Below are 12,557 nucleotides of genomic sequence, written 5' to 3' on the forward strand. Positions count from 1 at the left end.
TGTGGAAGTGGAAAATCAACCCATGGGCAGTGTTGTCTGGTGGTCTTGGATACGCTTGCTGTTGTTGTTATTCAGTTGCTAAGTCATGTCCAACTCTTTGTGACCCGTCCATAGGATGGATATACTACTAATCCCTCAATTCCAAGCTCTGTGGTTGGGGTACCATTTGAAGAACGTAACTGGCCAAATCTATTTTTCATCCCTCAAACTGCTTTGTGCTGAGTGTCCATGAAACCACTGAGAAGGGAGTCTCCCTGAGACAGACTGACTCTTTAGAGCATAGCATCTGAGACCTGAAAGACTTGAGAACATTTCCTGTTCTTTCAGACAGACCTTCCAGTATATAATCACAACGGAACTGATGCCCACTGGGAAGAAGTTTTGGGTAACTCAGGTTGAAAGCTGTAAGTCAGTAGAAGAGTTCAACTGGGTCAAAAGTTCAACAAGACAAAAAGCTATGTCTTGATCTTAGCTGATGAAAGAACAAGACATCTTAGAGAAAATCTCAAGGCAAGGAGATGATGCTGTCTAAGCAGGACAGAGCAAAGAACATAGCTAAAGTGCATCAGAAGCGGCACCGTTTCTGCACTCATCATGCCTTTATATCATAAGCCTTCTTTCTAGACTTATTGTTCTTCAGGAGTATATTCTCTAGTAGTTCTTTCAGTAAGGATTTATTAATGATAAACATGTCCTTATTTCACACGCACTCTTGCAGATAGTTTAGCTGGTTATATAGCTTTGTACTGACAGTTTTTTTCCTCCAGAACCTGGAAAATATTTCACTGATTTCTGACTCTCATTGTCATGGCAAAGCCCTTCCAAATGAAAACCTTTCCCTCTGATTGTTTTAAGACCATCCCTTTGTTTTAGTATTTTGTAGTTTTAGTATGACAGACATAAATTTATTTTGCTTGGGATGTGTTTCATTCCTTCTTCTGAATTCTTCCTTTTATTTATTTTTACGTTTTATATCCCCTCTTATTTATTAAACACTCTGTGGTTTGCTGCTGACTGTTATTCATACAGTGTATTTTGGATTGCATGTTCACAATCAGCAGAATTTAATTTACAAGAATCTTGTGGGGCCTGCATTGATGTTGTTATACAGGGAATATCTGTGGGTTTTTTCCAGGTACCCTGGGGCAACTTTTTTAGTTTCTTAGCTTAGGTTTCCTGGTAAAGGCAATGTGAATTCAAATCCCAGATTCTTGCAAAGGTAAGTGTGTGGTTACACAGTTTCAACAAAGATTATTTTTTCCTCTAATCCTGAGCCCCTTGAGAAACCTATATGCAGGTCAGGAAGCAACAGTTAGAACTGGACATGGAACAACAGACTGGTTCCAAATAGGGAAAGGAGTACTTCAAGGCTGTATATTGTCACACTGCTTATTTAACTTATATGCAGAGTACATCATGAGAAACGCTGGGCTGGAAGAAGCACAAGCTGGAATCAAGATTGCCGGGAGAAATATCAATAACCTCAGATATGCAGATGACACCACCCTTATGGCAGAAAATGAAGAGGAACTAAACAGCCTCTTGATGAAAGTGAAAGAGGAGAGTAAAAAAGTTGGCTTAAAGCTCAACATTCAGAAAACTAAGATCATGGCATCTGGTCCCATCACTTCATGGGAAATAGATGGGGAAACAGTGGAAACAGTATCAGACTTTATTTTGGGGGGCTCCAAAATCACTGTAGATGGTGACTGAAGCCATGAAATTAAAAGACGCTTACTTCTTGGAAGGAAAGTTATGACCAACTTAGATAGCATATTAAAAAGCAGAGATGTTACTTTGCCAACAAAGGTTCATCTAGTCAAGGCTATGGTTTTTCCAGTGGTCATGTATGGATATGAGAGCTGGACTGTGAAGAAAGCTGAGTGCTGAAGAATTGATGCTTTTGAACTGTGGTGCTGGAGAAGACTCTTGAGAGTCCCTTGGACTGCAAGGAGATTCAACCAGTCCATCCTGAAGGAGACCAGTCCTGGGTGTTCATTGGAAGGACTGATGCTGAGGCTGAAACTCCAATACTTTGGCCACCTGATGCGAAGAGTTGACTCACTGAAAAAGACCCTGATGCTGGGAGGGATTGGGGGCAGGAGGAGAAGGGGACGACAGAGGATGAGATGGCTGGATGGCATCACCAACTCGACGGACATGAGTTTGGGTAAACTCCAGGGAGTTGGTGATGGACAGGGAAGCCTGGTGTGCTGCCATTCATGGGATCGCAAAGAGTAGGACATGACTGAGTGACTGAACTGAACTGAACTGAATCTTGAGCCCAAGCTGAGATGTTTCCTTGTCATCTTTCTTTGCAAGAATGCTGATTTGTTTCTCATGCACCTTTTTATGAGTGTTTAGCCCCTCCGGCCCTGGCCTTATAAGGAGACCTTTATTCCAATTCCTCACTTGACATTGGTCTAGTGCCTTGTCTCTTGCCCTCATGTACCTAGTAAATTCTGGCTATAAAACGCATCAAAGGCCCCAGTGTAGCCATAGGGTCAGTGCCAGCTACATCTTCAATTCTCTGGTCTCTCTTCATTTTTGTTCCCTGGCTACTCCTTGTGTTTATTCACTCACTCAAGTATTTAAAGGATGTTTGCTATATTTTATTCAACAGCTTTAGATGTTTTGTTGGGGGAAATACTTCCCAGAACACCAGTTCCACCATATTTCTAAGAAATGAATTTTAGACCCCATTTTGTAATCAGTTATTTGGGGTTGGATGGTGCTATCTCTTGATGCAATGTGGAATGGACAATACCTGTAAGTCCTGGGAAAGATTTGGATCTGATATATTAAGAGATATACATTAAGAAGTGACATTGTTTTAGACAACTTATAATTGATTTGCTTTAGTATTAGAGAAGTTGCCTGCATTCCAATCTCCAAAAGTTACTTAAGCTCTCTGGCTACTATTTCTTCAACTTATAGAGAAGTTTCCTTCATAGGGTTGTGAGGATTAAACGAGTTAACAAACATGACGTTTTTAAAACACTGTGTGGCATAAAGTGCTTTATGTATTTGATACACTATCATATTTTTAGCTAACTTTTCTTACTTGTGCTAAGAAAACCAGGTAAAGAATTTACCCCTTATGTTGGGTCAGAGTTTAACCTGAGGCAGTGCACACATATGGGCCAGCAAAGGGGTAGCAGAATTAGAGGGCTCATGGGGAAAGAGGAGCTTCCCTGGTGGCTCAGTGATAAAGAATCCGGCTGCCAATGCAGGAGACACAGGTTCAATCCCTGGGTCGGGAAGATCCCCTGGACGAGGAAATGGCAACCCACTCCAGTATTCTTGCCTGGAGAATTCCATGAACAGAGGAGCGTGGCAGGCTATAGTCCATGGGGTCACAAAGAGTCAGCCACAACTGAGCATGCAACCAAGGGGAAAGGAAGAAGCTCAAAGAAAACAGTTTATAATTACCTGGTCAGAACCCCTCCCATCTGAGAGACTCCTTCCAGTGCTAAAATCTAGGTGACTCTAGGACGGATGTTATTCAGGGACGCTATTGCATTCTAGAAATATACAAACACACCAGCCTCATAAAGTAGTGGCCGAGTATCACAAAAGTTCAGAATGCCTCAACCTATGCATCCACATTCATTACTTAGCTTGAATGACAAGAGTATGGATTTTTGAAACGAGATAGTTACTGGATTCACATTCTTCCTCTAAATTTTACTGGCAGTTGTGGGAGCTGGAGTGGTGGGCAAGGAGGGATAGGGCTGGGCCACAGGGGAGCAGTTGCTGTTTCAGTGTATATTACCCCCAAAGTGGTGCCTTTTCAAGAATTGTGCAAGTGCTGACAGGATGGCTAAGAATACTAGTGGTCTCAAAAAAATTTTAAACCACGAACCCCAACAGCAAAAACATTTTGAGAACTCATCTCCAATATATTACATTTACCAATTGTGTAATGAATCAACTATATTTCAATAAAATAAAATTTTAAAAACAAATGATGAATTGTTGTACTGTCAAGTTGTATGCTTTTTGTTTGTTTGTTTTGTTAGCCATGTTGTGTGGCTTACAGGATCTGATTTCCCTGACCAGGGATGGAACCCAGGCCATGGCAGCGAAAGTGCCAAATCCTAACCACTGGACTGCCAGGGAACTCCCTCAACTTGTATGTTAATTAGAAGCAAGACATAGCTTCTTTTTTCAAGATAGAAATGAATAGAAAAGAAGTTCTAACATCTTTTTACTAAACCCACTGATTGTCTTGTGCCCACACCCACTGTGGATCAACAGCGTTGAGAAGATGTTGAAGGAAGAAATGAGAAAAGGTCAGTCTACTCAGAGGACAATTGAAATCGCTATGATGAGTCCAGTTCAGTTCAGCTCAGTCGCTCAGTCGTGTCTGACTCTTTGTGACCCCATGGACCGCAGCACGCCAGGCCTCCCTGTCCATCACCAACTCCCGGAGTCCACCCAAACGGAGAACTATCTAAAAAGGTCAGGCAAATTGTGGCATTTTTTTCTGGCTTTGCCCCCACTCAGCATCCCCGTGGGCCAAGTCCTCCAGCCTGGTCCCACCCCTGGGCTCGTGTTAGGGTCTGCCTCTGCTTCCGAGCTGGGGGTCTCCGGCAAGTTAACTAAGCTCTCTGACGCTGGGTAAAGTGAGATTTCTACTTAACTCACAGGGTTGCTATGAGGATGAAGTCAGATAACACTATGCTCAACTAATTTTCACTCCCTTCCTTTCTCTTCCTCCCTCGAAACTACTGCTAGGCTGCCTTTTCCAATAAAGCGCCTGGGAGACCAAAGCCATCAATTATGGGACCACTCGCCTGCCCAGACTCCTCCTCTTAGCTACAGAAAGAGCCGTCAGAACACTTTTTGAATGTAGTTATTTTCCATGGAAACAGGCTAGAGTTCTGAGATGCTTACTCTTCATCCCTCTTCTTCTATAATGACAGCTGGACAACTTCTTTAGACATCCGCTTTGTTTCCCTTTGGTGATGAGCTGACTTTTGGCTCCATCAAAGTTTTAAAAGTGAAGACAATCCCGAATTAAAGAATAATGTGCCCAACGGATGACGAAAGGCAGACCTGTGTGTGTGCACATGGGTGCACATGCAAGCCTGTGTAAGTTTGTGTATACCTGTGCGCTGGGACACAGCGGCAGACTGAGAGCCAGGAACATACATCCTGGTCTCCCTGGCAGTGAGCCCTGGGGCGGGGGGCGTGAGACCCAGTCATACCCGTGTACCCCTGGATGAACTGTGCATGGTTCATCCCTGCCCTCTGACATGGGCAGCAGTGGTCCTCAACTCTGGCTGCACTCTAGAATTGCCCGGGGGCTTTGAAAAAGAGATCCATGCCTGGATCTCCCAGATGAACTTCATCAGAAGCCCTGGGTTGCTGCTGGAGCATCCATATATTTGTTTAGACTTGAGGGATGTTAGTGTGTCAGCCAGGATTGAGACCCACTGTTTCTCTAAGCAGGAAAGGAAGGTTCAACCTCTTCTAAACGGACCACTCCATCAGGACAAAGTTCCCACTCCAGGTATCCCAACCAATGGAACAACCATTTTTCTATTTTTTGAAGTTCTTTTTTTTTAGTTTTTTTTTTTTAATTTGGCTGCACTGGGTCTTCGTTGCTGCTTGTGGGCTTTCTCTAGTTGCAGTGAGCAGGGGTTATTCTCTGTTTCCGGAGCTTGGACCTCTCATTGCAGTGGCTTCTCTTGTTGCAGAGCACAGGCTCTAAAGAAAGCAGGTTTCAGTACTTACAGCTGGAGGGTTCTAGAGCACAGGCTGAGTAGTTGGTGGTGCATGAGCTTAGTTACCCCGAGGCATGTGGAATCTTCTCAGATCAGGGATCAAACCCGTGTACACTGCATTGGCAGGTGGACTCCTAACCACTGGACCACCAGGGAAGTCCTACATTCTGAAATTCTTGACCAATGAAATAAGGAGTTAGGGTCAGGTTTATTTGCTAGGCTGCAAATGATCTGATAACAAGCCCCACATCTCGTCTTGACCACTTGGCTACTGATGGAGGCAGGCAGGGTGGGACAGCAGCCTGGAGACCCCCTTTGATCATGCAGTGCCCTTTCTCTGCGGCCTGGGGACGTCTGGGAACAAGGAAGGTCTTAAAAGCTGCCCCACCCCCTTGTTTCCCACTTCCTTTCCGTTTCCTGCATTTACCACTCTGTGCCCGAGGGTAAAACCAAACATATCCACATATGATCATGACTCTTTTTGTCAAAAGTCAGGAGTTTTCTAGAAATCCAAGTGGGAATGTGATGAATTTTGCATCCATTCCTTCCCTCCCTCATCAGTCCATCAATCACTTTGAACATCTTTGAGAAGAAAGAAAAGAAAAACAACAAACAGAAGAGGGAGAAAAGGAAAGATCAGAGAGAGAAGACTGTGCCTGCTCTCCGCAAAGAGTAAAACCATCAAAAATATATAGATAAATAAACAAGATGGGATGTCCCTGGTGGTCCAGGGACCACCTGGAATCTGTCGTGCAATGCAGGGTTCAATCCCTGGTCAGGGAACTACTGACAGAATTCCCACATGTCTCAGAGCAATGAAGCCCAAATGCCACAACTCAAGAGTCCAAGCGCCATATGAAGGAGCCCATGTGCCAAAACTAAGATCTGGCACAGCCAAATAAATAAATATTATTTTTTTAAAAACTAGTAAGACCTGAGGGACACAGCAAACTAAGTTCAGAGACACACTAAAACATCACCCTTGAAAGCCAGACCACATGTAGAAAGGATCTTCAGGATCATTTTGGATGGAACCAAAATGGCACCCCTCCCTCCCCTCTGCCCTCATCCTGCCTTGTTCTTTGAACAAGAAGATGATGCTGACATTGTATTTCTATATATGAAAAAATAAATATATCAGTCAGCAGTTTGGACCTCTCTGGCTAAATCCTCAAGTTGGGAATGCAGTCAGAAGAACAGAACGCTATCCCAAAGAGGAAAATGGACGAAAGCCAAGCGCATTTGAGTTTGGGATTAAGGATCAGAGGCACTAATTTTGCATGAACTGTTCTTGCCTTCCTGGGATGAGTTTTTAATGCAGTGATGATAGCCTTCCAGTGGCCGCTGGCAGCATCTCAGTGTCTTCAGGGAGAGAGGGAAGGGGGTGCTTAGGGAGCCTGTTTCCTAGCAGACTTGGAGGTGATTAGCACAAGTCACGAGCATGAAGGGGGAGGAGAGGAGGAGGCCCTGATGCAGCCTCTGGCTTATTAAGAGTGAGATCTGATGCTGGAATCCCCGGGGCAAAAAAATCAATGACCCAGGAAAACTACACCAGCTGACAGCCTCAGGGAACAAAAAAAAAAAAAACAACTCAAGGAAGAGTTGCAAAGAAGAGAAAGGCTTAAATAACTTTCCAAAACTCTGTGCTGCTAATCTCCCAGGAGGCCCAATACTGTACAAAGGCTAGGACCCTTTTCATTTCAGCACTGTCTTTCACCTGGATTCACCATCCTGCGTCCATCCCCTTCTTCACAAAGGCTGAAAGGGCCCCAAGTTCCCTCCACCCTCCCTCTGTCTGGATTTTTGATGTTTCCTTGTTTAGAAAAACAAGCAAGCAAAGACACTGTCAAATGCTGCTCTCCAGTGCTCAGCTATGGCTGCAGGCTCCGAAGGGGAGGGTTCACTGTCTGTTTTCAGGCATTGGTTTCTACACACCCCTCCAAGTTCAGGAACAGGACCTCTTGTTCCCAGGAAAGCAGGAATCAGGCTTTGCAGCCACAGAGGTGGGAGCTTGGAGGGGTGTGTGTGTGTGTGTCTGTGTCTCTGTGTGTGTGTGTGTGTGTGTGTTGGAGTCACGTGATCAGGATCCACTGTGTCAACTAAAACTTTCAACTGAACCCTCAGACTGTCATCTTTGGCGCTTAGGAATTTTCTTGGATGCTGTATGTCACGTGTCTGGGGGAGGGCGTCCCTAAAGGTTCATTAAGTTTCAAGTCAAATGAATCAACTTTGGAAGACAGTATCTTTCTGCCTGAGCCTTTTCTAGTATTTCCTTAAAGCCATACAAGCTAGAATTTAAATCTAAACATAAGTGTGTCTGTGGTTTCAGACAAGGTTATTTTTCTTTTCTTCTCCCCAAAAGGCTCCCAGACACTTTCTCCCTGGTCCTCAGATCTCTAAAGAGCAAGGTTGACCAGAGAAAACATGGGGGTTGCCTGTGGGTGGACTTGGCCATGTCACCATCAACCGAATATTGGCTCAGGGAGTCTCAAAGCCTGGAATCTAGGTTCCACTAAAAGCACAAGAAAATTTCTATTATCGTTTAATCATTTAGAGAAATATGTATGAAAACATCCACTTCCAAGTTTACAGCATCCCTGTTTGACAGCTCAAGTTCACCCTCTGAAACAGTCCTTACCATCAGACAGTTCCAAACTTGGGTGGTAAGCTATAGACTGCTTCAAGGATTGCAACTGCTTCACTAAAGAAACAAGCTCTAAGTGCCTATAATCTGTGAGAACGATCTAATGGTTACACCGCAACGGTACCTAAAGCAATATTTGTTCAGTGACAGTGAGGTCACAAAAGAAAGGCTTGTTGGCTTTCTGTTCTTTCCTCAACAATATTCACAGCCTGCCGGTGGCTGAATTCAGACTGCTATAGCTTAAATCAGCAAAGACAGAACTTTTCTAGCAGCCAAGAAAGTTCTATTACAAAAAAAGTCAACAGCACTTGAAATTCAGCATTTTTCCCAGCACATTTACCACAGCGCTCTGACCCTCGGTCTTAAGGACCTCAGTTTCCTTGCCAAATAGGCATGTCTTGGCTTCCTTTGCGAGGTAGAAACACTGCCTTGATATTAAATATTCAAAGCAAAGAACCTCTGACCCGAGGGCTCTCAGCTAACAATGACATTCTCTGTAAGTAAACTAGAAACCCAACTCAGCGTCTGGTTTGCCAGCGTCCCTTGCCATGTACTAGTGTATTGCACAAACGGAGGCTGAGGACAGAGCCTGTTGACTGTGATTACACCGCAAAAGACCTTCAAGGCAGAGATGCGGGAAGCCTGGCCTTGACAGGAGGTGCTGGAGAAGGCAAAGAATGGGGCTCAGAGCTGCTTCCGGGGCTGGGCAGGGGCGAGGAAAGGGTGAAAGGCCTCCAGCCTCGCCAGACGGAGACCCAGGTCTAATCCACCTTTGCAGGGACGTCTGGTTACTCTCAGTAAGCGCAAAGGTAATTTAAGAATGCGGTCCCTCTAGCCCCCATCAATTCAGAAACCTGTCTCCCTTTGTGGCGCCACACCTACAACCCCAGAACTATCTGAGATCGGCTCAGTCTCCCCCAAAGAAAAGCCTCATCGGTTACTGAGAGGGGAAGTCGTTATTCTTTTCTTTTTCAAGGCGATGGGGGCTGGAAGGGACCAACTCTGGTGCCTTTTGGCGGTAAAGTCTTTCCCCAGAGTCTCTGTTCTGCAAGCTTCTACTCATCTCTCATTGCATCTCCACCGGACCTTCCACCACCCTACCCCCGGGTTTCCCTCAGGTCTGTTGGCAAAGACTTCAGGTCAAATGTCTCCTGGACTGGTCTTCTTACGTGGGCACCCGCGAGGTCGGCTAGGGCTCACCCAAACTGCGCGTAAAGCAAACCAAGCACAACGCAGACCACAACACGTGTACCAACAGCGCTGAGCTCGGTGCCCAGGACTCAGCGTAAGGTGCTTTAAATCGACACGCATCCTTCGGAGTCTGGTCCCTGACCCTGGGAAACTGACGAGGTCAACTCATCGGGAGACAAACTCCCAACACTCTACCCACCCTTCCTTCTTGGGGGACCCCCCTCTGCCGGCATCCCACATGCAGCTACTTATATGCGGAGAGTTCGCATCAGGTAAGAAAACGGGCTCCTAGCTCGCCCTAACTTTCAAGCAACCCGGCCTTGCCCCCTCGGGCGCCGGCCCCCAACCGAGGGCTCACCTTAGCGCCCCGCGGCGCCGGGGGGCGCTCAGCGAGGGAGGTCGCTTCTTACCGGAGAAGTCGGTGAGCGCCGCGATCTCTTTGGAGCAAACCAGGACGGTGCAGTAGAAGAGGCGCAGGAGCTGTCCGGGAGGCTCTACCTGCCTGCGGAGGCCGGGATGCTGCGCGGGTTGCGGGGCGGACGGCGGGCGCGCGTGGCCGGGCAGCAGCATGATGTGCCGCGCGACGGAGCGCGGCCGCGGGCCCGGGGCGCACGGGGGATCGCGGGGCGGAGGGCGGCGTCACATGGCAGGACGAGGCGGTAGCCGACGTCTCCGCGGCCCCCTGCCACCTCCCGGCCCAGGCTGCCCGCGCCTCTTCCCCGCCGCGGGCGGGCACCGGCTCCCCTGCGAAGAGGCGGGGGCGGAGACCTGGGGCGGGGCGGGAGCCCCGGGAAGGATCCGCGTAGTTTCCCCGGGAGGAAATCTCTGCTGCGGGCAGCGCGGGAGGAAACGAGGGCGGGGGGCGAAGGCAAAGTGTAGCCCCTCCGCGCCCCCGCGGCTGCCGGAGGCCGGGGCCCTGGCGCGGTGCCCGCCGCGGAGGGCGCCCTCAACAGCGCGCGACTGCAGGGCCGTGCATACCCCGGGTGCCCTCCCCTCCGCGACCGCCCGGCACCCCCGGCCGGGCCCGCGCTGGCCCCGTGCCAGCCTCGCCCTGGCAGCCGGAGGAGCGCCCGTGACGCACTTTGGAGCCAGCGCCGCGCGCTGAGCCCGGGAGCCCCGGGGCGGGGCCGAGGCCGGGGTGGGGGCCTCGGGAAGGTGGGGTCCGGGAGGTGTGGGGCCGCAGCACTGACGTCTTGGGCGACCGGCCGCGCTCCACGTGCAGAATCACCAAGCACGCACTGTTACCCCCATTTCACAGGAGAGGAGACTGAGACCCCGGAGCCTTGGCGATCGCCAAAGCTGACGCAGCCCTGACGGGAACCATCGCGGGGCGGAGGGGGGAGCGGAAAGGGGAGGCATTGTGCTCCAAACGGATCACATGGTCCAGAACAGGTTTCTTTTAGCTGCCTACTTTTCCTGTGGGTACTGGGAGTCGGCGGCGCTCAGGATCTGACGCTGGGCCGGCCCAGACCGCGGCCGAACGCTAATAAACGGGCTTTGTTTTAAAATGGGGCCACAGCATCTTTCCGAACCTCTCGATGACGCGCGGGGTAACCTACGTTTGGACGCCCAGCTAGTGGGCGAGGAGCGGATATTCGCACCGCCCGGTCTCGGGGGACACCGAGGACAAGGGCACCGGGGCTCCGTGGATGCGTGCCGGGTGCCGTACCTGGGGGCCCACCGACCCAAAGCCTGCGCGGGGCATCCGGGCCGGCGGGGAGGGAGGCGGGCCGGGCGGGAGCGCGCTCGGCACAGAGTGTTCCCGAACACCGCGGGCGCGCCTGCCAAGTTCGCCGCGGGCCTGACGCGGAAACGTAGATAATGAGGCCCAAGGGCGGGCCCAGGCGCCCTGCGGGCCCCCAGGGTCTGAACTACCCGGGGAGGGGAGACGCGCCGCACCGCGTGCCGGGAAGGCCTGGAGAGGGAACCGGGAGCGACTCGCTGGCCTACCTGCGGGAACCTCTTAGAGGTGGGCCGCAAGGACCCCGGGGCTGGATGCCATCGCGTCCCACTCTGTGCTCGGGAAGGGAAGATTCCAGCCATTTCCTCATCTGTCTGGGGTGGGGTGGGGAGGGGGCGGGGGCAGAGAGCACGGCAGATGTAACCATCAACATGTGTTAATGGGACCCAGTCAGCCGGGACCCAGTCAGCCAGGCACCAGGATTTTTAAAACCTACATGAAAACGTTCAGCCTTCTCAATAACCCTTGAACCTCAGTATTCTTGTGCACTTTCAAGGTTGGGGAAACTGAGGCGGGGGGCGGGAGGTGGGGTGGGTAAGGATGCCTACCACCTAGCAGCCAAGTAAGTGACCTTTGCTCAAAACTCAGTTTCCTCCATGTACCTTGCATTCCATTGATCCATCTAGTTTGGATAGGAGTTAGGTACTGATGTGGGCCCAGGAAGGGAACCATGCTCCCTCAGGGCTGGGGGCTCCCATCGCTGTCCTGCAAGGATGCCAGTGTGGGCACTACTCCTAACGGGGACAGCATCCCCAGGCTTCCTCATCTGTAAAGGCAGCAGGCTTACTATGAAGATTTAAGGAGTCGATACAGGTGAGGAGGGTAGGAACTGGGCCTGGAAGGAGTGCGTGCTCAGTCAACATTAGTCATCGGCACAGTGGCTTGGAGATAAAGAGCCGACCTGTCAGTGCACCAGGCACGGGCTGGATCCCTGAGTCGGGAAGATCCCCTGGAGAAGGGAGTGGCAACCCACTCCAGTATTCTTGCCTGGAGAATCCCATGGACAGAGGAGCCTGGCAGGCAGCAGTCCATGCGGTCGCATGATTTAGCAAGTAAACAACAGCCACGGGCGAGGAAGACAGACACTGAACTGGTCACGTCTTTAAAAGGTTGTCAGCAACCTTTTTAAGACTGAGGCACCAGGGAAGCCCTTTTTAAGATTACATGGGTGACAAAGATGGGAAGAGTTGGTCAAGCAAATCTAGGTATTTGGGGACGATGAACATGTTAGGAGTGTTCTTCGGAGAAC

The 12,557-nt window shown here is 49.5% G+C and overlaps 1 protein-coding gene across 5 annotated transcripts in view; it reads right to left on the reverse strand.

The window, feature by feature from the left end:
* EVA1C (eva-1 homolog C) overlaps window positions 1-10,582 on the reverse strand; it is a 98,205-nt gene extending 87,623 nt beyond the window's left edge. For 2 of the 5 annotated variants that reach the window (XM_055421346.2, XM_055421329.2), the window contains exon 1: window positions 9,978-10,581. In XM_055421346.2, the coding sequence (XP_055277321.1) occupies window positions 9,978-10,137 (160 nt within the window). In that variant the 5' untranslated portion in view covers window positions 10,138-10,581. Of the gene's footprint in view, window positions 1-9,977 lie in introns of all 5 variants that reach the window. The other 3 variants (XM_055421337.2, XM_055421322.2, XM_055421356.2) reach the window with 3 other exon arrangements.
* Window positions 10,583-12,557: the final 1,975 nt, after the last annotated feature.

The sequence above is a fragment of the Moschus berezovskii genome, chromosome 1 (assembly GCF_049115385.1).
Source record: "Moschus berezovskii isolate FMDL1 chromosome 1, NW_MosBer_1.0, whole genome shotgun sequence".
NCBI lineage: Eukaryota > Metazoa > Chordata > Mammalia > Artiodactyla > Moschidae > Moschus > Moschus berezovskii.